This window comes from Equus przewalskii, chromosome 14 (assembly GCF_037783145.1).
Source record: "Equus przewalskii isolate Varuska chromosome 14, EquPr2, whole genome shotgun sequence".
Lineage (NCBI taxonomy): Eukaryota > Metazoa > Chordata > Mammalia > Perissodactyla > Equidae > Equus > Equus przewalskii.
In genome coordinates, this window is record NC_091844.1 from 89509158 (window position 1) to 89533334 (window position 24177).

General features: G+C 45.3%; 1 protein-coding gene across 50 annotated transcripts in view; it reads left to right on the forward strand.

The window, feature by feature from the left end:
* Window positions 1–24177, forward strand: part of MYT1L (myelin transcription factor 1 like) — a 448087-nt gene that overhangs the window by 348858 nt on the left and 75052 nt on the right. For 31 of the 50 annotated variants that reach the window (XM_070571850.1, XM_070571824.1, XM_070571830.1 and 28 more), the window contains exons 12-18: window positions 2018–2108; window positions 3845–3952; window positions 7673–7884; window positions 15587–15837; window positions 18120–18356; window positions 20110–20231; window positions 21110–21178. In XM_070571850.1, the coding sequence (XP_070427951.1) occupies window positions 2018–2108; window positions 3845–3952; window positions 7673–7884; window positions 15587–15837; window positions 18120–18356; window positions 20110–20231; window positions 21110–21178 (1090 nt within the window). Of the gene's footprint in view, window positions 1–2017; window positions 2109–3844; window positions 3953–7672; window positions 7885–15586; window positions 15838–18119; window positions 18357–20109; window positions 20232–20595; window positions 20659–21109; window positions 21179–24177 lie in introns of all 50 variants that reach the window. The other 19 variants (XM_070571805.1, XM_070571813.1, XM_070571803.1 and 16 more) reach the window with 1 other exon arrangement.

A 24177-nucleotide genomic window follows, 5' to 3' on the forward strand; every position in this document is an offset into this window, starting at 1 on the left:
GTTATGTGGATCTGCCCTCTGAGCAGTGGTAGAAACTGAGAAGGAAACTGCCCAGAGAAGAGGCATAAAGCAAGAACAAACAGAAGCCAAAAAAGGAAGGTTTGGAGGTGAGTGTGTAGAAAGATGAAGCAGAGGGAGAGAGGCGGAAAGAGAGAAGTCAGAGGGAATGAGAAGAGGATGGTACTTCTGAAAAGGTCCCACATATGAAGGGAATGGCTGAGAAAGAAGTCCAAGATAATCTTGGACAAAGAAGTCTAAGAGAAGGGAGTAAAGAGGTCATTGAGTTTATTGAGCAGAAAAAGCCTGCTGTTAACAACTAGGAGAAAAATGTGAAAACTATAGCGAAGAATAGGAGCCATGTATGATGCAGAAGTTTGAGAAATATGCATGGGGTTTAGGAAATAGAGGGAAGTGTAGACAAAATATGGCCAACAAATTCCATCTCATGTGTGGGTCCCAGTTGACAATGGTTAAGAAGGAGTCCATGTCTTCACTTAGCAGAAGAGAGAGGCACAATCAATTTGAGATCTATACCATAGACAAGCAAGGAAGGTGTTTGTTAGCTCCAGGGGGACTTTATATTGGAAAAGTTTAGCATAAAAGGAAAGGAAAGATGTATGGTAATTTGAGAGAAAAGCTGTGTCATCAGAAGGGTTTCTGTAATGTTATAACAGGATGATAGGAAAATAGTAAAGAATAAAGAATGAAGGACACAGGTAAATGAACACCCTGAAAGAAAGAGAAAAGGACAGGTGAGAGAGCATACTGAAGAGCTCACCTGAGCGGGGGGACACTCCCTCCTCTGAGATAGGAGAGCAAAGTTGCAGGGAGCTGTGCCTAGATTCCCCAGGAAGGAGACCTCCTGAAACCCGCCCCCCTCCCCAGCCAGTTCCCAACACAAAACGAGCCAAAGGTCGGCTCTCCATTGTTTGATCACCATTTGTCGAGCATCAACTATATGTAAGGACAAGCCAGGAGGTATGAGAGCTATAAAGATGAAACCAAAATGGACTTAGTTTTTAAGGAACTGACCAGGACTGAAGAGCTAAGAAGTGGACTCAAGTAATAACGTCACATGGAAATAGCATGTGGATTGCAGGGAAAAGAGAGAGATCGTTTTAGAGAAGGAGGAAAATTGTAGAAAATACAATTATGTGACCAATGTGGGTGGGCTTTGTTTTTCATGGTCCTTCCATGTTCGCCTGGCATAACCTCGCTGGCAGGGAAAGCTCCAACAGTCCCCAGGTATGGAGTTTGTAGACAGTTGTGCTGGTGCCAGTGTCGGGGCCAATTCTCTTGGCTTTCCAACAGCACTTCTCACCCCTGCCAGCCTTCCCCCACAGTCCAGAGCAGTGGTGTGTTCACTGAGGACCAGGAAAGAGAGGGTATGCCAACAGTCCATTGCCACTGCCGGGTAAATTTAACTGCTGTCTCCTGACAGTAGCTTGCATCTTCCTTCACCACGAAGACCATGTCGTGCTGTCTCCCACTTGTTACTTTCACAGGATGAACTGTAGCTCACTCGAGACAATAAAATATTTAATTCCTAGGTGAAAAGTCATTATTCAATTCATCTTATTTAAAAATAAGGTTTGGGGTTCTCTATTCACCCATGACCACGCCTTCATAACACTGTGTGTTTCCAAAGCATAGGCATGTTTTAAGAACTACCACTCTACGTGCTGTTACATGGCTAATCAACCCTCGGTGCTTATGTATGGGAGACCTACCAGGGGCCTTTGCTTTCCAATCCCATCTGAAACAGTTCAGTTATCATGTGCTCCAACCTCCATGGCTCCCTGTCCACGCACCCTGCTTTGCATGCCAATTAGAATAAGGTTGAGACAACCTCCTTTTTCTTCCTACCTGTATTTTCCTGACCATGCTCATCACAAATGTTTGTAGGACTGTCTGTTGTAAACTAACCCAACCTCTGTTAAAATGATTGCATATTCTTGTTTTCGGACCATTTCTATGTTTTAATGCTGGGCTGTTTTCTCTGCCTCTCCTTGTCAAGTTCTTGCCATGCATGAAAATGTTCTCAAGTGTCCTACTCCGGGCTGCACAGGGCGAGGGCATGTAAATAGCAACAGGAACTCGCACAGAAGGTAAGCAAAGCGCTCCTGTGTTCTGCGCTGCAGGGAAGGCAGTTCCCTGACAGCCGTGTTCCCACAACCTCCAGAGGGCGTGCACGCCCCTGCACACACCTCCTTCCCGCCCCAGGAGACACACGGCCTCAGTATATGGCTTTCAGAGGCTGGAGAGTGCTGTCGCATAGTGCACGGGGAAGTCAAAGGCTCAGAGCCCGTTTTCGCAGATGAAATTTGTTTAGCTGTCTACCTCACTTGACGTGATGGGGTAGTGGTCCAGTGGAAGGCGCCTTCCTTGGTGTAATATCTAAGATGGAACCATGACCATTTGCAACGACTCAAAGGAAGGCAGTAAAGGCTCCATTATCTCTGAGGGGTCAGGAGGAGTTGTCCTATGTGCCTCCTACAGGATGGAATCAGAACACAGTGAGACTGCACAGTACGTGATGTAACTCTGCTGTCCCCTTGAAACTCTGCTGAAAGCCCCGGTCAGCAGTGTGGACATCATCAGAATACGAGCAGATGTCCTAAAGTGCTGCCTGGGGAACATTTGGCGCGACAGTGTGCCAGGCAAAGAGGCTTTTCCTGGACTATTGCTGTAAATGAGCATGCTCAGAATCACACTTTCAAATTCCAATTCTCTTTCTCTGTCGTATTCTGACTTTTACTAAGTTTCCTATAATATTCAGTTTGTCAGATTTTTTTTTCAGTAGCCAAAAAGTGATTCTGTTAAGAATTGTCTTGTAGCCTATAGTTTGAGCTTCATAAGCTCATGTAAAATAATGTCTAAATGGAGGAAACCGTTATGAGTCTCACTTTCATTTTTGTTTGTCTGACTGGTAAATTTAGCTACTTGTGTCAAACTTATATGGAAACAAATCGCAACCTAGTGCCCTTCAGAGATATTCCTGGGCTTAATCTGCAGAGGGGAAAAATGATAGTAAACTGGGAATGCTCATGCGGGGTACTCTTCGATACAGTGTTTACAGGATCAGCTTCATCCCCAAACCTTCGCACAGTCATTGATTTTTGAGACATTACACATACATGGAGTAAGCATCTGTGCCTATGTGCAGATATATATACAGATACACAAAGAACAGACACCATGATTTCGTGAAGAATAAGCTCAAACACAAAAGAGCCAATCTGTTGTGTCTTCCATAAATTGTATTTCAAAAAAACATTTCAGAGTACTTGGGGAAGTTATTCTGCTTCTCTTCCACTTCCCTTTCTCTTCCTGGGGAGGACGCAAATGAGCTGGCCAGACACAAGCCAAAGCACGACGGTCAGCAGTGCTCACGGGATCCGCTTAGCGCTCCATCTTCTGGTGCCAACCAGAGAGCTGCCTTTCTTGGGCTGTTTAGAACCTCATGCTGCCCAAGCGGCTAATTCCTCGTCTCCAGAAACAGTCAACATCCCAGAATGGCATCTGTGTCTAAAATTTTAACCAGCTCATGTTCTCTTGAATGTCACGGAATTTGGCTTGCTGTCATTGGAAAGGACCGAGTACACTTTATGCATACTATGGCCATCGGCACTGTCTACTGGAGACCAAGAGGAAAACATGCCAACTGCAAACATGGTTATTTTTCCCTCTCCCAATTCATTCCATCAGGAAAGCCCGCGACAGGTTTGGGGACCTGCCTCAGGGTCTCTCCGTGCTGACAGGGAGAGGAGGGGAGGGGAGGATTGGGTCAGTGTGCTGCGAAGCCATTTGAGGAGACAATTAAATTCCCTTTCTGTAATTCCAGCCTCTCTGGATGCCCTATTGCTGCAGCAGAGAAACTGGCAAAGGCCCAAGAGAAACACCAGAGCTGTGACGTGTCCAAGTCCAACCAGGCCTCAGACCGAGTGCTAAGGTACCGAACACGCAGTGTGTCATTCCACGAGCCCCATCTACAGCCAGGCCCCAGCACGCCCAAGTGCTCGGGACACTGGGTGAGGTGGATGGTCATGCTTAGTGACAGGAATGAAGGTGGTAGCTGACCCGAGCCCACCTCTCGCTCCGTCCTGGGCGCTATGTGGGAGCGGGAGGTCACTTCACCTCCCTGGGTTTTCATTGACCCATTGTAAGTTTTTAGAAGACAGAAGCAGATGAAATTGTTTCTGGCTCTCTTTCTGGCTCTGATATTTCATAATTGTACAAATTCTAGATGAAAGGAAGCTTTCAAAATTAATGAGATGCCCAAAGTAATTTTATCTTAGTCTGGAGGAGCGGGCATAGCACCCACCTGCAGGATGGTGGTAATGTTTCTGAAAATGTCAGGGTGCTGGGAACACCAGCTTGCGTGTACACAGAGGCTCCTTGTGTGAAACCTTCATAGCTGCCTGTCCTTTGATCCTCAGAAACCCTGAGAGGTGGGCAAGAGGAGGTGTTGTTATCCCCACTTGACAAGCAAGAAGACCAGAGTGCAGAGAGGTTAAATGACTTACCTGAAACCTTAACCACTGAAGGTTAAAGCAGGAATGACCTCGAAGACCACCTGGTTCCACCCACTGTTTTTTAAGTGTGGCAAAGAATGATTATTGGGAGAGGAAGTGGAGGAAGAAATCCACGCTCCCGTAACCCTAACATCAACCCCCATTTCTGCACGTGCCCTTCAACCCCTCATCCGTGTGAAAACGATGACAATCATCGTTTCTTCTGCCTTTTTGTCGATGTCATACCCTAAACACACTTCCACGTCTATATGAGAATCATAATTGTCATCTTAATAGCAACGTATGTTCTACTGTGGGGAGGTGCCACCAGCTCTGAAAGTAGATTAATTCCAACTTCTACCATTGAAGAGAGAGCAGTCAGAACACACACACAATTTTGCTTCTGTGAAATCATTTCTTTGGGATAAATCACTTGGAAAAAATCACTAGGCAGACAATATGAATACCTCTTTGGTTTTGTTGTATATTATTTCACAGCTTTCTGAAAGGATTTTACCACAGTCATTAAACTCTCTTTTATCCCTCAATAGAAAAATTAAAATCTTTATAGAAAATGAGAAATATTTAAATAGACAAAAATAAGAAAACAAAAATCATCTATGATCCTACCATTCAGAGATAAACCCTCAATAAAGTTTGGTGTGCATTCTTCTAGATTTCTCTATGAGTGGGTTACCAATCTAACATGCCCCCAGTGGGCCTGTAACTCATTCGTCTCACAGAAGACAGGACTGACACGAAGTAATGATAGGACTTCCCTGAGGGCCCTCCCTCAGCCCACTGTTAGTTATTGACAGCATGAGAACTCTCCCTAAAAAACCCCTTGGGCTATGTACGTTTGCAAAGGGATGATTCTTAACCAAAGGAGATTTTGAGAAAAGTCAGGAATTGAGGCTGAAGGCTTTTGTTAACTTCCTTTGCCTACTTTGGCCAGACCAGAAAGCTAGAAAGATCCCTGGGCCCACCCCCTTCTTGAAAAGCCACCGGGGTGGTGGTGCTCCCTTCCTCTGGTCAGTCCCAAGCTTGCATTCCAGCGAGAAGCTCCCCTGGAGCTTGAGATGGACAAGATGCGTCTGTCATTGCAAATCACCTTGTTAGACACAAGCCTCCATTCTGATATGGAGCCTGAAACAACAGCCTTTTATGTTGCTTCTCTGGTTTCACAGTCTGGAATTTCTTTGGGCGGATGTAATGGAAAACCATATCAAATGACAACAAAACAGAATACTGTGGGCCAATAATTGTGCATCTACAAACAATTTTCTTTACGTGCCTCTGGCTGGTTGTGGGGGGGTAAGGTGGGACAGGACCCCTAACAAAAGGAAAGGAGCCACTCCTGCAATGGAAGAAAGTGCCCAGGAGCCAGGCCAGGTCGTGTGGACTTCTGGATCTCTGAGGAGGAGCTTGAACTCTGGCTGGTGCACTGGCCGCTCCTGCAGGGCTCTTTGTGTTGTCCAGATCCCAAGCGCTCACCTCAGGCACTAAAGTCCATGTTATGAGCAAGGTCTGGAGGGCCTGGTCTCCACCGGGGCAACTTCATACTCCCCACGATGTCCCCATGAAAGGGATGCTCATTCAACAGTGAAAGGAAAGAAACAGGAAAGAAGGAAAGAGAAAAATAGTTTTCCTTTTTTTCAACCTACAATCATTTAACTAATTAAGATTTTAAAAGTCTTTAAGTAGAATGTCCAACAGGAATAAGACTTAGGTAAGCGCTTCCAGTCCTGTCCAAAGTTTTCATCTCCTTTGCAGCACCCTGCCTCGAGGATCTCATCACAACCTCTGTCTTGCCATCAGGCGTTGCCTTCTCCCTCATTCCTTTTTCCAGTCCGCCTCCTTCTGAGCTGGCCTTAATATTTTGAAGGCTTAGAGAATATGCCTTCCCCGGCCCAAACCCTTCGGCCTTGCCTACTGGGCAAATGAACAGATTCCCAATGTGGTCCCAAGCACCCAGGTCTCCTGCTGTTCCCCAAAGATACTCCTCGCTTCCTTGCTCCTCGCCTTTTGACTTTGTAGTTTCTTTTCCTGGAATGCTTTCCCACCTGCTTCTGGATCTTAATCTTAACAGTTTTACCCATTCTGCAAAGCCCACTTCAAGCTTTACCTTGTCTATGAAAACTGAACTGAATCTCATGGCCAGAATCTCTCTTCTCTAGAATTCTACTTGCATTTGGACTCTTAAAATATTGTCGCATTCCACATGATCTTTGAAGGCAAGACCGAGGGTGTTATTTATTTATGCACCCTCCATATGGTAAAATGCCTCAAATAATAGACATTTAACTAATCATTACATTACTTTGTTGATCTGACAAGAAATACATAGGCTAAACTAATGAAATCAAAATAAGAGTGGGTGATTTGGTCAATAAAGATGTTCGCATGAGGGAAGTTGGTGAGAGTTTAAGGAAACCCTCGGTTACAGCTTTTCCGTAAGTCTAAAATTATTCCCAAAAAAAGGTTAAAATTTCCACCTAGGAGATAGATAAATAGATGCACACACATACACAAAACAAGCTAGAATATTAATGAATGAAAAATTGTGCGCCTCCATTTAAATATTTTATTCCAAAGTTTAGAAAAATGAGTGGCTATTAAGTATAAATATGGAAAGTACAGCTATTTGTCAAAATATGTTGCTCCGTGTCCCATTTTATTGTCCAGATAAATTTTTATCTAGTTTCATCTCAGTCTGTGTCCCTACGAGTATTTCTTTCATTTCCTCATATTTTTAAGGGAAATTTCTTATCAGCTCCCTTCATTGTGTATAATTCCTGCTCTTCAAAACCTCCGCAAAAGAAAGTGCATGGGAGTGAGAGTCTTTCCCACCTTCATATCTCATTCTTCATCAAACCCACAAAAACTCTGAAAAGGAAAAGAGAAAAGAGAGAAAAGTCGAATATTTTATTTTTGTTCTTTTTATTGCCAAAGTTGACATTTAGGTAGATAGCATATTTGATGCTATATAATTACAGCATACTTGGTCTTTTCTCAGGAAAATAGAATTCGTGATTTTAGCGCAAGGTTCTGACTCCGTAATGCAGTTATGGAACAAGATGCTCTAATTTTAACGTGAACCATATCTTGTCCACAGCCACAAGAAAGCAAGCTGTCGACTGTTTCTTGTTTGCTTCCAGGCCAATGTGCTTTGTAAAGCAGCTCGAGATCCCTCACTACGGCTACAGAAACAACGTCCCCACAACCACGCCTCGCTCCAACTTGGCCAAAGAGCTGGAGAAATATTCCAAGACTTCCTTTGAATACAACAGTTACGACAGCCATACTTATGGCAAGCGGGCCATAGCTCCCAAGGTGCAAACCAGGGACATATCCCCCAAAGGATATGATGGTAGGAGGTGACAATCTTATACATGAGAGTCGCGCTTGCCGTTAATGATGTTGTTGTTGTGTATACCCGTTTCCTACAAACTGGTCGAGCATGCAGTCACTTGATGGGCACCAAAGAAAAGCAGCCCAGAGCACAGGCTCTTTTGCTTAAAGCCCCAGGTTCACACAGGCGCGGGGGAACAGGAGTCTGAGGAGGGAGGGAAATGCTCTTCCCGCAGTACTTCCAAAGCAACATGTTCTGGCCGCTTGCAGAATATGGGGACAGACAGCCGTTGGCTCATCCACTTCATGCTGTTGCTAAGACAGTGTTCTTATCTTTATAAACTTCCTTTAACAGATGGCCCCAACACAGATAAAACCAGGAGAGCCAGTGGTAGCACGCCAGAGTTCTTGGCTTTTTTGAGAAGCTCTGCATTTCCTCAGTGTTCTCCACCTTGGATGCACATTACATTCAACTGGGGAGGTTTAAAAAGCTCTAATGCCCAGGCTGCTCCCCAGACCAATTAAACCAGAACCCCTGGGGGTATTCCTTGTGCGGTGGGTGGCATTTTTTAAAAGTTACCAGTGATTCTAACGTGTAGCCAAGGGCAGACAACTTCTGCTGGTGTCATCCAGCTCTTTCCAGCGGGCATGGACCCTGGTCTGCTCTCTGCCTGGAGAGTGGACCCTGGGAATGCCACCTGTTGTGACATAACTTTGTTATGGGCTATACTTATAGCTACCACAGCATCCACAATAAAACAGAACCTATGAAACAAATAAAACACTAAGTGCTCCACAGAAAACGGATAGTTCGTCTTCACTCACATGAGTTTGAACCCACTGCCAGTGGTGTAAAGTAGTTTCCATTTCATCACACAGCTAACTTGGTAAGTCACTGAACAACCGAGGGGAAGCCTGCATGTCTCTGATTGTACTTATTTATCTAACCACGTTTCTGCTTTAAATTCTAGGAGATGTGACTTAGTTGGCAAATTTTACCAGTTGTGATGTGAGTTGTATAAGTTTTGGTGATTTGAAAGTCTTGTCTTGGTGTTCTCTAGCTCAGGCAAAGGGACAGGTTTTTAAAGATCTTCGAGTTCCTGTCTGAAAAAGATATTTACTTAAAATCACAGCTCTCAAAATAATTGTTTTGAATTGAATGCCTGGGGAGTTCTGAAACCTTTTTACCACGCAACGTGAGTTGCTACACATCTTTCTAAGTTGTGTTAGTCATTCGTTGCCTTAATAACAATTAATTTGTATAGTGAATGAAATTTAATATTTCTTGGATGCATCACATATGGATTATCCTTGTGCATATCAATTCTTAATATACAGGAAAAATGGAAGAAAGGGAGTGACTTAGGGTATAACAGAAAATAATTATTTTCCTTTTGTTTATTTTGTAATAATAATTTGCCAATTTCAGATTTTGTTATAATTTCATTCATCCGATTGCAAATGAAGGATCAAAAGAAATGGAATCTGCGTAATTAAGGATTCTGCTCACATGATTTCCGGTTCAATGACATGTCACAGTGATCTGATGAGGACTTTCACTGGTGTTCATTTTCACACATCTATTCATTGCTGTTGTTCTGTGAGGCCTGATTTTGCTCAAGCTTGCTGTTGTGGTCAGCCTCTGGGTGACGTTGTGACCAGGAGAGCACGTCTTCATGGTCACAATTGCCCTGTAGTGGATTAGAAATCAAACCACCTCGGGTCTCTTCTCAGCTCTTCCGTTTAGGAGCTGTATGATATTGGACAAATCAATCTTTCGTGCGTTAGTCTCCTCGAGAGCAGAGGAGCAGTGGCCGTGTCTGCCCTGCTGCCTCCGAGGGCTGTTGCGAGGGTGAGTGGACAGCTGTGAGGAGGTGACCAAACACACGGGCATCATTGGCATTAGTTCTCACCCGCCCAGAAAAAATACCTGTTGTGGGAAATTTAGGCAGAGCCATGCTCTTCAGCTGACCCACGACAAAATAAGAATATAGAACCGAAACTTCAAGAGTGGGTCTTCAAGAAACTAAGAAAAGCAGCCTTGTACCACAATATGTTGAGAAGAAAATTGATGACTCCATTTCTCTTCCACTATATTCATCTGACAGATTTTTAAAACATCATGGAAAGTGCCCACTAAGGATGAGACTGGCTAGGTCAGGTTTCTTGATAGGGTGTAAGCTGAGAGGAGCCATTTCTGTGACTGAGTACTGGGTGATAGATACCAGAGTGATTGCACTCTGCAGTCACCTCCAAGAGCATCCTTGCTTCAGGTGCACAAGGAATTGAATCGTTGCTCCTAAAGAAAGACAGTGAAGTGAGCCTGTTGCTGGGGAGAAGCATAATGCTTGAGAGCAAGGAGCAGGGCCCTGGAGATGCAGAATGGGGGAGAGGAGTGGGACCCACCTCCCTAGTCTCTGGATATCATCCCTACATCTCACCAACTGTTATCAGGTTGATCATAGTTGTGATCAAACATCGATTTAACCACCTGCATCCTTCCAGACATACTAGTTTCTATCTGTCTGTCTGTCTGTCTATTCATTCTTCTATCTATGTATCCATGCTATCTATCCATCCACCCATCTGTCTATCCACCCATCCATCTGTCTGTCATCGATCTATCTATTCTTTCTCTCCTGATAACAAGTTTCAAAGAAGAGATTGCGAATAAATAGAAGACAGTGAGAGAGCTACTGTGCACAAGGAAGGAACGCATTCTGCCTGGAGGGAATAGCACAAGCTCTACCAAAGCGGCAAATTTTAAACTTGATCGTGAAGCGTGAGGAGAAATTATGTAATGGCAGGAAACCCATGGGTTCGTGGGAGCTGCCAGTGGGCTGGTGAGGCTGGACTTGGGACGCATGAGAGGAAGGACAGGGCACATCTATGGAGATGATGAGGAAACGGCTTTGCAGCATCTGCCACACTGAGGAGTTGGGCGCTCTCCTGTAGGACGTGGATATCCATGTGCAGGAGATGACGAAGGAGGGGACGGTGGGAAAGAGCAGAGGATTACCCCACGTGTGTCTTGGCCCTGCGCTCTCCCAGGAGCATTGGGCCTGCCTCTCCCCCCTATCTCCCCATGGCCTGTTTTTTATGGTGAGCTCAGAATGGCCCTTGCTTTTTTAAATAGTTAGAAAAAAAAAACAAAAGAAAAACAAAATTATGTAAAATTCAAATTTCGGTGTCCATAGGTGAAGTGGCACATGGCCACCCTCAGTCACATGGTTAGTGGCTGCTTTCACTTAACAATGGCAGAGCTGAGCAGCGTGACAGCGACCACCGAAACGACCAGAAATTGCTGACCTCTGGTCTGAGACATCCCTGCTTGTGTCTCTGGGCAGTTTGTCAGCACCCCGAGGGTTTGTTTAAAACCTGGAAGTTCCCAGCCTCCAAGTGGGCTCCCTCTCACAAGGCTCCCTTTTGGTTACTCCCCACTTCTGAATTCTCCTGAGCTTAAATCTTTTCGATGGTCTTTGAACTCCCTCTTTTCTGTCCTCAAACGCTATGCCACCCTGACAAGCCCAACCTCTCCTTCCCCTGCCCCTACCCTTGTCCGGGCCCCTCGCCAGGCGAGTCTGCCAGCACTGCCTCCTGAAGCCTTTCCCAGGCTGCCATCCTGTCACCTTCCAGGATTAATTCCTTAGCATAGGGTCTCGCAGCCACGCACACCCCTGCCCCTCTTGCCAGCCTCTCCCTGCAAAGCCCACCCTCCTCCTCTCCACCTGACCATGAGCTCTCCTGCATTTGGCACCTGCTTCCAGAAGCACCTCTGACAAATCCCCAGCCTACATTTGGCGGCCCTCCTGGGAAGTGACCTCACAGTATTGCTCATGTAGAACATGATGCCCCTGCCCTGCCCCACATGCAGGTCTGGGTCTCGTCCTTGGTAATTTCATGTGTCCTCTGTCCCACTGGACTCTAAGCTCCTGGTGGGCAAGAGGCCTTGTCTTCAGATCCAAACCCCACAGCGCCAGTGCTGGCCAGACAGACAGCAGCCATGTAAAGAATACTAGCTGATCGAGTGAGTGAGAGAGGCAAACCAGGAATCCTTAACTTGGACTTGATATGTTAAACGTTGAGTAAACTATTGTCATTGCAGGTGGCATCTAACAGGATATCCTTACAAGAAAGCTCCTTTCTTTTCTTAGGATTCTGAGTCTATATTTCAATTTATTTATGATAAAGCACAAACACGAGCCTACATGAAAACTGTGAGAGTCGGTGCTGTGAATTACTGCATGTGAAGGTCTGAATCAAGGCAGACAGGCCTGCGTGACGGTGCCAGGCCTGCGCAGCGGGATAACTCCTCATGACGCTTGTCTTTGGACTGTATTCCTTTCTGTCTGATTTTCAAGGAAATTCAGATTGTAAGGACCCATTCATCTGTTCCCTATAGGAAATTCTAATATGTAAGAAAGTGGACATTTCTAAGGGGATGAGAAACACGTTTAGGGAGACTCTTATGGGTGGAGAAGGTTAATAAAAGCTTCTGGTCGGAAGGAGTTTGGTTTTGTTTTTGTTTTGTTGGTCGTGTTTAATCACTACAAATCCCGTGTGGTTTTTCTGTTTCCTGCAAGAAGGGTGGAATACTTGAAGAGGTGTTTCCTAGTACAGTGTGAGATCTGGTGGGCTGATGTTGTCAAGTCCCTGGTGGGCTCCAGAGTGAAAGCAATTGTATCTCATAACTTCCCGTGATACGCTGGCACCAGAAGGACATTCACAGGTTCTTGTCTGCCGGTTGATTAGAAAATGATTTGATTGAAAATAGCTTTGTTTGCCAAAAGGAAAAGAAAGTGCATTTGTTGTGGTTAAAGTGCTCCCACCTGACAAAGTGGGGGCTCCCTCAGGAGGGAGGAGAGGGGACAAGAGTGGCCTTTGAGTGAGGGGCAGCCACCCTCCCGAGGCCCTGCCTGCTCGGTGGCACCCCCGCTGCCGGCTCAGTGAGTCTGAGAAACCCTGAGAGTGGTTACAGATCACTGACACAGAAGGTTTTGCAAGCATTTTACAAATAGGCAATGATTATGAGGACCAAAGACCTTCATTACCTGGAAAATTTGAAATAGAGGGACTCTTTGTTTTGAACAAAACGAAAAATGATTAATTGCATTTAGAGAAAGGATGCATCTGAAATGCGTATTGTCCTAGTTGCTTCTCCTGGATCATGTGAGCTGACAGACCCACCAGCAAATCATCCACAGTTCAATCACCTGTTCTGCCCCAGTCCTAACAATGTGGCAGGATGCAGGAGAAGGAGCACCTCAGGGTTTAAATATTTGACAGAGTCAATGCACTTTACCAAAAGTTTGCTGCAACTTGTTGCATAGACACTTGTCGTTCTGCTTACTTTCTGTTAGAAATTGAAATTTACTCATTTCAAAACAAAACTTTTATTTTCTTTCCTGAACCAGCAGCTAGCCACTACGAGGGGGAAAAAACACTCATAAGTATTATTTCATTTCTTTCACAATTTTTGTATTCCTATTTTTATGACAAAATTCTACACAATGTAAAACCATGAACTTTAGTCCTTATGGGGAGTATCATGACCTGCAAATTGGCTTTCCTGCCTCACTGTGGTTTACGCACCCACAGGGTAGGTCCCAGGGGCTGCCTCCCAAGGTAGGTCTTTGTCGGCCCCTTTGACTACTCCCTTAGCAGCCCCACCAGCTCTGTGCTCAGACACGAGACCATTGCCCCCCACGCCGTGCCCTCTGCTGTTTAGACGAGGCACGTGCAGAGGAGAGAGGAGGGAAGGACACATCACCAGACGCGCTAACGGGTGTGGTGTGTGGTCCTCATGGCTGAGCTCACTCGGGTCAGCAGAATAGAAGTAACTTACTTGCAAGTCCCTCCTCGTGTTCGGTGGGTCGAGTTTGTGGAACTGAGCCTCTGGTCCATTTGAGGGAACCTGGCTCTGGACAGTTACCTGCTTGTGTAGTGGCTTTGTGGCTTTCAGCAGGGACTGTGACAAGGCAGGGCGCTCGACCGCTCCCCTGAGGCTGCCTGTGCTCTCAGAGCATCGCCGCTCGGCAAGGTGGCAACGATGAACCTCATCTTCAATGTCAGGGAAGCTCAGTCTTCAGTCCAAAGTCGAAAGTCACTGACGAGGAAAGTTGGTTCTTTTTTCACTTGTATCTGAATAAGGCGCTTGGGGCTGATTTCTTGGTGCTTCTCATGGTGACGGACCCTGTCGGCCGTGAGGTTTGTTATTTAGTTCAGTGTGGTTTGCTTCTTCCCATTGGGAGGGAAGCGCCATGTGAGTCCTGAGGGGGGATGCTCTGGTTACAGACTGTTGATGGCAATGTTGGAGACACTGAGAGAGCAGCAGCAGGCTCCGGGATCCCTCCCTGCCTGTGTTCAGCAAGGGACAACCCTGGTTCCCACCAGAATTACCTAGATGAGGTTTGCCCGTGAGGACCAGGTAGCCGTAGGCGCAGCTGGAGCCCCATCTGCCCCCATCACCAAGTTCTCCCGCTGCACCTCCTGCTCACATGGGGAAGTCGGCTGAACCGTGCTTTGGGAAGAAGGCTGAGAGAGGTGTGTGCTTCCTAGAAGCCGTGGCCCGGTGACGGAGGGTTTAAGACACGCGGAGGGAGATGTTTGGTGGTGGATCTCCTGGCGCCCTCTAGGTTCACCTTTGAGTAATTCCTCACTCCACGGGATCATAGTGAGACATCTGACCCCTGAGCAAATGGACATCCTGTGACTTTAATGACCCTGGCAATGGTAATCGGGCCCATGCTAGTCAATCGTCCATCCATCATCTTCTCATCCGTGTGTGCTAAAGGGCATTTTTAAACAGCCCTAAGAAACAACACTTGCTCCTAAGTACCTGGTTGGCTGTTAGTGACACTGGTTGCTCAGAAAGGAATCCTGTGAGTGAAGGTCCATGCAAGGGACATGGAGGCCATACCGATAAAACAGGTGGGCCAGTGTGTGGCCCATATGTGACTGCCTGTGCGCCTGCACATCACTGAGCAGCCACTCTGCCGTGTTTGTGTTTATCTGGGCTTGTCCACATCCACGGTGGGGTGCCATTCTCACCCCTTTGCTGGCACCCTTTACCATGTGGCTCTTTACTGGAATCGTAGGATAAGACTTTTCTTGAGGAAAAGGGTGTTTCAGTCACATTGGTCTGCACCCCCGGCCCAAATGCCACCTCCCAAAGTTCAGGTTCCCCAGGTCCTGCAGGTGACTGGGTCAGGTGCACACAGGACAGTGAGCCCCCACTGGCGCTGTGGCCCCTTCTGGCTGGAAGGAGCAGCTGGTCTCTTGAGGGGTGGGGGGTCTGTGGGGCCCCCGTCACCCAGGGAGGTGATGCGCTGTCATGACGGGGAGCATCCCTCCTCGGGCCTTGGCCAGGCTGGTGCCTGGTCACTTCCTGAAATCCTGGTGGCTGAGTCCTAACCAGGTGTGTGCCTTTAAACAGATGACGTAATGTATGCCACGTGCAGCCTGTGCAAGAGACGGAGGCATATTCTCATCCTGCTCATCCCCAACACCACTCCTTCAATGACATGCAACATTAAAAGGGGAAAAAGCCAGATGGTTTCTTTTCCCTTACGAATCAGTCTGTGCCCCCTTGATACTGTGTGTTACCTACAAGGCTGGCGGGAGGGGCGCGGGTGGCGGGGCACTGCCGGGCGCTGCCCTTCTGTCTGCTGTTGCCCTGGGCGGCGGGGACCCGAGTCATCCCTGTCCCCGTGTCTCCCCAGCGAAGCGGTACTGCAAGAACGCCAGCCCCAGCAGCAGCACCACGAGCAGCTACGCGCCCAGCAGCAGCAGCAACCTCAGCTGCGGCGGCGGCAGCAGTGCCAGCAGCACATGCAGCAAGAGCAGCTTCGACTACACGCACGACATGGAGGCAGCCCACATGGCAGCCACGGCCATCCTCAACCTGTCTACCCGCTGCCGCGAGATGCCGCAGAACCTGTCCACCAAGCCGCAGGACCTGTGCACTGCGCGGGTACGCACACTTGGCAGGTGGCCCCACCTGGCGGGCCGGGGGAGGCGGGGCTGGAGTACGTCCCCCCTGAGGTCACGCCGGCCACCTAGAGACATGCCCAGAGCAGCAGCCTGTGCCCCAAAGGCTGCTTCACTTTGCACCTGCCCTCAGCAAAGACTTCATCTCACAAAGCGTCTTTCTAGTTGAAGCTTTTCTTAGAGGAGCCTTAACAGCACATGGTCCAAAGAGGACTTGTGTTCTAAACCAGGAGAAATGGTCAGGTCTTTCAGATTGACGTGTGTAAATGGACCCTCCTCCTTAGGATCCAGAATCATTTCTGTAAACAAAGCACACCACAGACCCTCATGTATTTTGAAATGGCTGCACAGAGTGTAGAGAACTAAAGAAGTAATGTGCCTTGAACAGTAAGCATAAGGAGGGTTGTGTAGCTCTGTTGTCAAGTAAAACGCAGGACTGTCCCCCTACGAGCGCTCCCAGTAGGCCACCCAGAATACAAGGAAACAAAGAAAGTAAAAATCCGATTTGCACACGGACTGCTTAGTCATGCAGTTACAGCCAGATTTCATTAGTTCAGAAACATCGCAGATGCTAAACGTATGCAATATTTACGGGGGTTTTATCATTTTGATTTTCTTGTCAGTGGACTGACTACTTGTGCTGAGAGCAGGAGAGAGAGAACCCTTCAGGCTGCAGCAGGGAGCTCCAAGAGTTGCCTTGCAAGGCCACTAGGTGGCCTGGAGACGCAGGCGGTGCCCGCGCGGCGCATTGTGTTCTCAGAGGACAAGTGAGCAGGCAGACGTGGTCGGTCACCTCCTCTCCAGAAAACAAAGGGTCTCTCTCCATTACCTAAAGCTGCTCGGCCATGCACCATGAGCTCACAACCCTGACAGTAGTTGTTATAAATAATTGTAATTTATATGAATGGAGAAAGGTCAGTAATTTTATATTTTGCAAATGCTTTCTTTTCTATTAATATTTTTATTCCTAGATTTAGGAGAAGCGTCAGGGGCATGCGATTTCCCTGGTGATCAGGGTTGCTAAATGCAAGGCTAGCATGGAAGAGATTCTGTGGCAAGAAAAAAAAGACAGTAACCTCTTCCAATTTTTTTCACGTTATTAAAATTAAACTAAGACTGAGAGAATTAAATCCAACATGATTAAGGCTAAATTAGTATGAAAGCTTGAAATCAGGAGGGCACTTTGACAAAAAGAGTTCAGGCAGAATAATACTCTATAATTTATCAAGGTAACAGCCCCAAGGATGGGATTTTCATTCCAGGCATCCTCCCTCCGTTGTTACATCCAGAGGCAGGAGCTGCTAAACATTTAAGGAGGCAGCCGCTTACAGGCCAGCTCGGAAATCAGATTTCTGCTCAAGAGAGTGTAACTCTCTGGGAAAAAATGGAGGCTTGTTAGGGGTGTTTTGATTTTTCTTCCTCTGTCCTCCACATGGCCCTCCTTTTCTCCCTCTTCCTGAGAGGGAAGCTCCGAAGAATTCTTGATCTATTTCAAAGCATCACTCAAAACAAAGCCTTGCCCTGTACCTCTTTGTTTTTTCTAAGCCAGTTGACTAAGTTGCAGGTTTGCTGAAATGCGGAGTGGTCAGACCACAGCCACTGCAGTAGGGCATTCTGAACTGCAGTGGCAGACAGATGGAGATGTCTCTCTTGAAATGGAAATTCTCTTCATCACAGGATTTTGTATTAGAAAGTAAATTCTGGTTCCTTCTCCTTCCTCCCTCCATCCCTCTACTTCTTTTATTTTCCTCCTCTCCAAGCCTTGAAGTGTTAGCATCAATGAAACTGAAGGGGAATTTTTAAGTATATATACCTTTTTAAACCTATATCTATGTATTTTTTACACAGACACATGCATGTATTGCTGATCTCTTAAGACATATTTGAACTGGAATAGAATTCAAATTCAGCACTTGTTTGATTTTCTTCTGGCCAGGCTTATTTCTAAAAGCATAGATGTGTTGGGGGTAAAAAAGAAGATAAAGATTGATGATAGATAAAGGACAGATAGCTGATAGAAAAGTGATAGATAAGTAAATAGAAAAGAGACAGACGACAGATGATAGACAGATGATACATGATTAGTAGACAGTGCCTGTCTCGCAGCTAAGCACAGGATGGCAGAAATGGACGGAGGGATGACTTCTGCTCACCCCGGGGGCTTGTGTCAATGAGAGTGTGGCGTCTGGATTCTGTTCTGCCTGAAGGCAGGGCTGTGGCCTTGGGGATGCCATCGACCAGTCACCCTGTCTCTCTGTCCCACAGAACCCTGACATGGAAGTGGATGAGAACGGCACTCTGGACCTCAGCATGAACAAGCAGAGGCCACGAGAAGGCTGCTGCCCCATTCTGACCCCCCTGGAGCCCATGTCCCCGCAGCAGCAGGCGGTGATGAACAGTCGGTGTTTCCAGCTGAGCGAGGGGGACTGCTGGGACTTGCCAGTAGACTACACCAAAATGAAACCCCGGAGGATAGATGAGGATGATCCCAAAGAGATTACTGTATGTCCTTTTCATTGACCTATCTCTGTCCACTCCGAATTTAAGGCTGGGCGTCAGCTGGGAGAGAATGCCCTTAGCACACACCATAAGAGAAAACGTCTTTTCTCTTCAAATAAGACCTTTAGATGACTAGGGCTTAGAATATGTTTTTTGTTGACCCAGGAGAGACTTGTGACTAACACGGATTTGGTAAAACAAACCACTGGCTCTTTTAAATGATGATTTGTGTTTTCTAACAAGTGTGTTTGTTACCCTTTCTCTGAGAAAATGTGTTAATAGCATACCAGTTCGTTTTTCTGGGTGACATTTTGATATAATTCAGGATTTTCCTTGCAGGTAGGAAATTATAATGAGAGTCTTAACTACTTAAATGGTCAACTGTGAGCTACTAATCAGCTAGCTCTTTGAAGCTAAGGACAGTGCTAAGAAACCTAAAATGTTCAGAAAAGTGCCCTCAGCCTTGGATAAACCATCCCAGTACAGTCACTCAACTCTTTGTTGACAATAATATTACCAAAACACCTATGTCGAGAACATATTTTTGAAGTAGTTACAATTTTCAAATTCACATTATTAAAATAATTATAGTATCATTTATGTTAAGAAAAGAAAAGAAGAAAAACTTGTTCTGTATTGGACTGACTTTTTTCCTCCAGTGTTCAGTTGTGAAAATTAGGACACCTTCTTTATTCACTCAAAAATGGAAATTCTTTTTGAATACAATGGGGAGACCACCATCAAAGCAACAGCATCTTACTGAAACAAGGATGTGGAGAAAAAGGGAAACGTTAGCTACTTGGAGGAATTGTCAGGGAAGGCACCTGTTAATAAGGCCATTACCTCTTAAAGCCTGTTATCTTTATTCTTCAAGCTGACTTCAGTGTCTAGGCACTGTGATAGAGAATAGAATCTGAGTGGCAAGCTAAATTCCAAATTATTTTTCTCTCCTACATTGTTAAATAGTTACTATGAGATAAGGCATGGCAGCTGAATATCCAAATTTATTTTAATTAAAATTAAGCCCTCATAAATCGACAGAAGTATTTTCATCATAGAGATTGTGACAGAAGTAAAAACCACTGTCCCAGTACTCATGAAACACGTCTGCTGAACATTGCCATCTGCAGGAATTTCTGGGTTACTGCAATTGAACCCACTTAGCAAGGGAAATACTTTGCATGAAAAAGAAAATGCTGCAAAGCAATAATTTTAAATTACAGCATTAATCTAAGCTGGCCTTCCCCTGCCCTGGGACTTACAGCACATATGTAGAATTCTCACCAGTGATTAGTAAACACCTCACTCTAAAATATCTTTAGGTATAGTGCTCTAACTTTGCAGGTCACTGTTGAGAAAAGTGTCATATTGGCCGCAATACACAAACAGGTATTTACTGAACGCTGAAGGAGAAAGACTGAGTTAGAAGCAGTCTCTGGTTGCCAGACCTTTATCTGTGAGTACAGCCAACAGAATATCGAATAAGGCCCTGCCCACTGCAGGTTACTAGACCTTTGAAGCTTAGAGCAGTCGATGAGAAACTGAGATCCCCCATAGAAGGGAGAGAGAATCTTTGAACAAAGTTCAGTCTGCATTTTCAGAAGGGGCCTGTCAGGACCAAGGTAGGTGACGATTTTAAAGGTGTAGTCGGGAGAGGTGGCCAGTGCAGAGGCGGCCACCTCCGGGCCGGGCCGGGTCTGTGGTCTGTGTGCTGAACCCTCCTCTGCGTGGCCCTGAAGCTGTCTTTTGCCTGCAGCCGGAAGACCTGGATCCCTTCCAGGAAGCTCTGGAAGAAAGAAGGTATCCAGGGGAGGTGACCATCCCGAGCCCCAAACCCAAGTACCCCCAGTGCAAGGAGAGCAAAAAGGACTTAATAACGTAAGCATAATGGGAGGTGAAATTCTTACTCTTCCTAACTTTCCCTTTCTCTGGCTTATTATTAAAAACCGGATCTGCATATGCCTTGCCGTTTGAGCATGCGACATTCGCAGCATATAAATGTCTCAAACTGCCAGTTGAGTAGAGTGAGAAGCCAACCGTGGACTCGCTTGTTCCTAACGATGCTCTGTGCTATGGAGACGTCATTTTCATTTAATTCTGTGCATTTTGCAGCTTTTCTTTAGGGTGCTTAAGTCCCCTTGCAGACATTGCAGCTAAACTGGAAACAATGAAACTTTTTTAAAAGTCTTTTTTTTTAAACATACTTACTATTTTGGCTGTTTTTGTTTTTGTTTGGTGGCAGATGTCCAACACCAAGGTGTGATGGGAGTGGTCATGTGACTGGTAATTACGCCTCACATAGAAGGTGTGACTTCATTTTTCTCATGGTGGATTCTGTCTTTTCAATTTATTGTTTTCAGCTTACCTCAACAATGCTGTCAAAGTAAAAACGTTGAATTATGTGTCAACCCTTTGAGTGCTGTACGTTGACCTTTAAAAGCATGCTGATCTGTGTGTTGTATAATGTCTTTTATTTTTAAATAAACTACCTGAATTTGGAAAATTCTTCACATTTAAACCAAAAAGCACAAATATTCTCATCTTACTTTCTAAAAATTGTTTATTAACAGACCTGCTTTCTTAAATTTATATGTAAACATATGCAGAGTTAATTATACAAAACAATTCAATATACAGCACTTGCCCCCATCGCTTTTCTGCATTGACTTTTTAATTTCGACGTTATGTTGTGTCTGTTCGGGAGCTCCAGCCGGCTAGAGGGCCTACTCACCTGCCTCTTCTGGCCTGTCTTACAGTCTGTCGGGCTGCCCACTGGCTGACAAAAGCATTCGAAGCATGCTGGCCACCAGCTCACAAGAACTCAAGTAAGACTTAACGAAAATCATTCTCTTAAAAATCTGTTCGCTTAGTAGTAACTAAGAGGGTGTGTCATTTGAAAGGAAAAAATGTCTTTCAGGGAGCACCTGTGCACATCAGCGCCTCAGTTTGGCCCTCAGGATTGGCTCCTCAGAACTCCAGTCACTTTTCTGGACAGTCCATTCTGCCTTCTCCCTCTCGTTGATCTCTGGCTCTCTCATATCATGTCCTTCCTGTCTTGAATTTTCTAAAGCATAAGTATTTTCTCTCCAGATGTGCATGCACATGGAAGGGAAGTTTTAAGAGTTACTCAAACTTTTAGGAAATGATTTTAATTCAAAAAGTCAAAAATTGATTTTTTAAAAGTCAGTAGTTAATATGAGTATTTAAAATATGGACATTTAAATAACACTAATGACAAAAACCCACCACAATAATGGCTAATTCCTTAAGCACACTGTGGCTATAGCTGTTAATACTCTTTAGGACAGCAGTGACTCCGCTCAGTGATGTGTGTAGTCAGGCATTCACCAGGCACGGACCCCACATCGCTCTGGTTGTTTATCTCCTCTCCCCTCTGCCTGTGATTTCTTCTATGTTTTAAACATAAATCTGGTCACCTACATTATGCCACCAGTCTAAGGTTTTTCTTCTTTGTGTGTGTGTGTGTGTGGGTATATATATAATGAACATATTCCCTTCCTAGAGAAGTTTTGGAAGAAGTCAGTACAAGTGATGGAAAGCATAGTAAAACCTTTGCTACTAGTCAGAGTAGACATTCAGTGGTATGTAAGGAAAGAGGGTCAATACCTGAAAGAGAGTTCCAAAGAATAATGAGAACCAAGAGCCCAAAATAATTGTTTTTAATTACCTGGCATGTTATAAATATCATCATGTCAAATCGCTTGGCTTCCACCGCTTGGAAACAGTTTCATTGCCCACGTGGAGAAAACGCCGTTTCCAGACCTCTTTGATTCCTTCCCAGGACCCTACCCCGCTCCCGATCCCGCAGCAGTAGACCAGGGCTATCACAGAGCGTAGGTTCTGTTTCACACCGTGTCATTTTTTGCAGGATCCCTGTCCAAGGCCCTAGCGCCATAGATCACCTGCTCATGTTCAGTGACCTCCTGAACTAGCCCTTTCGTCACGAGACTCTTGGAGTTTTCTTCATGGCGTGTAAACACCTGGAGGGCATCCTCTTACTTAACAGCTCTAAAGTCTGTAGCACCATCCACGCAGTGCGTAATGGACAAATAGCTTTCAGAACCTCAAAACGGACAGAATTAGCAAGAACAACTCAATCCACTTTGTTAAGGCATCTTTTTTCATGGCTTGAAACCATATTTCCCTCATGGTGAAAACATGATTAACTGCGCTTGGAACTTGGCCAACACATCAGAACATGGCAACTTTCCTTTGAATTTCTTGATGAGGAATACTTTGCAAAGTTTGGCATATCTCCAGTTCCACCAGGCAAGCTGTAAACAAGAAAACAGCCATTGCACACCTTGTATCTAGTATTGCTTCTAACTGGTCAGTGTGTCAAGGGCCCCAGAGACCAGAACAGTTTTCTGAGAGGTCTAGTTTCCGCTGGTTTGCATCCCTTGACTCTGGGCTTAGAAGTTTATGTTGATCTGAAGTTCCAAGTAGACCTGCCACTTCTCCAGTTTCAGCACTTTCTTCTTCTCTTATTTCATCTTGGAAGGTGGGGTGCTGGTCCTCACTGTCAGTATCTTCAGGGAGAGGCAATTTGCCCTTCCCGTCCTCCAGGGCAGTTCCAGGTGGTCGGTCCCCTCTCCAGCCTCTTCCTGGATGGGAGAACTTATCCTCCAGAGAGCAATGGCTTTTTGCTAATTTTGCCTGATCTAAAAACCACACTCATTTCTAAACTTGTCTTTGGTTAACCCGTTTTGGTTAACCTTTTCTAGGAAATCTAAACTTGACCAATTTTCTGAAATGGTCCATTTTTATTAATGAATCTTCAAAACTAGGGATTTCAATTAAATGTCTACTATAAAAAGTCTAATATTTAAAGGACCAATGTTCATTTGATGGTTTGTCTTTCTAAACTGAGGAAACCATAGATTATAATAGTTTTTCCTTTAGCCTCTTAATTGATGCTACCCCTCCATCTATTACTTTTTTGTCTGAGTCACAAAGGTCTCTCAGGTGGCTTTCCCATGCATGGGAGCATGGATTAATCCCTTTAAGGTTTACAACTGCTTTCTCTAGAATAATTCATGCATTTGCCCTTTTCAATAGATTTTTCTTTACACATGTTTTTGAAAGCTTTGGTCAATTCTCCTTGCAGCAGCCTTTTACCTGATTAAGAGTGAACTCGCATTATTCATTGTACGATGCACAATCTCTACTTCTTCATAAAGACATATTAGAAAGTGGGTCCCAATTACCTCAAAAAATGTTCTCTATTATGCATCAGCTATGAAATGGAATTTTCTGGAAATGTTCCTTCTTGTCACTTCTAACACTGACTTTTGACAGTTGGCCATTAACAGGACATCCTTGATCACAGACTGATGAGTTTTGCCAGATAAATTCTGGGTCTTGGATCCTCAAACCTTTTAAACTTCCTAAGATAACACTTTGCTCGGTTCTTATCCAGACCAACACATGTGGGACTTTCTTAAAAAGAAGTTGATAATTTTATGTCTAATTATGTACAATATGTAAACTGAAAATTTATTAAAATTTAATGTGTACGTGAACGTCATTCAGACTCTGCGGCTACTGCTTTCTCTGGTCCCTAGTCCATCTGATGTAGAAAACATAGTTCGGGGGCTCGGAAGTAAGATAGGAAACAGCACTGGTACAAACCAAGCTTCCGGGAGGCAGACAGGCATAGCCGCAGTTCAGAAAGCCCCGTGACTTGCAGATCCTTCGAAGCGGATGCTTATCATGTTGTATAAATGTTCCAAGAGCCTGCCTCGCGATGCTGTGAGGATCCCTGGCCCTGGCACTGGCTGAGACCTCAGGTCAAAAGAAACAA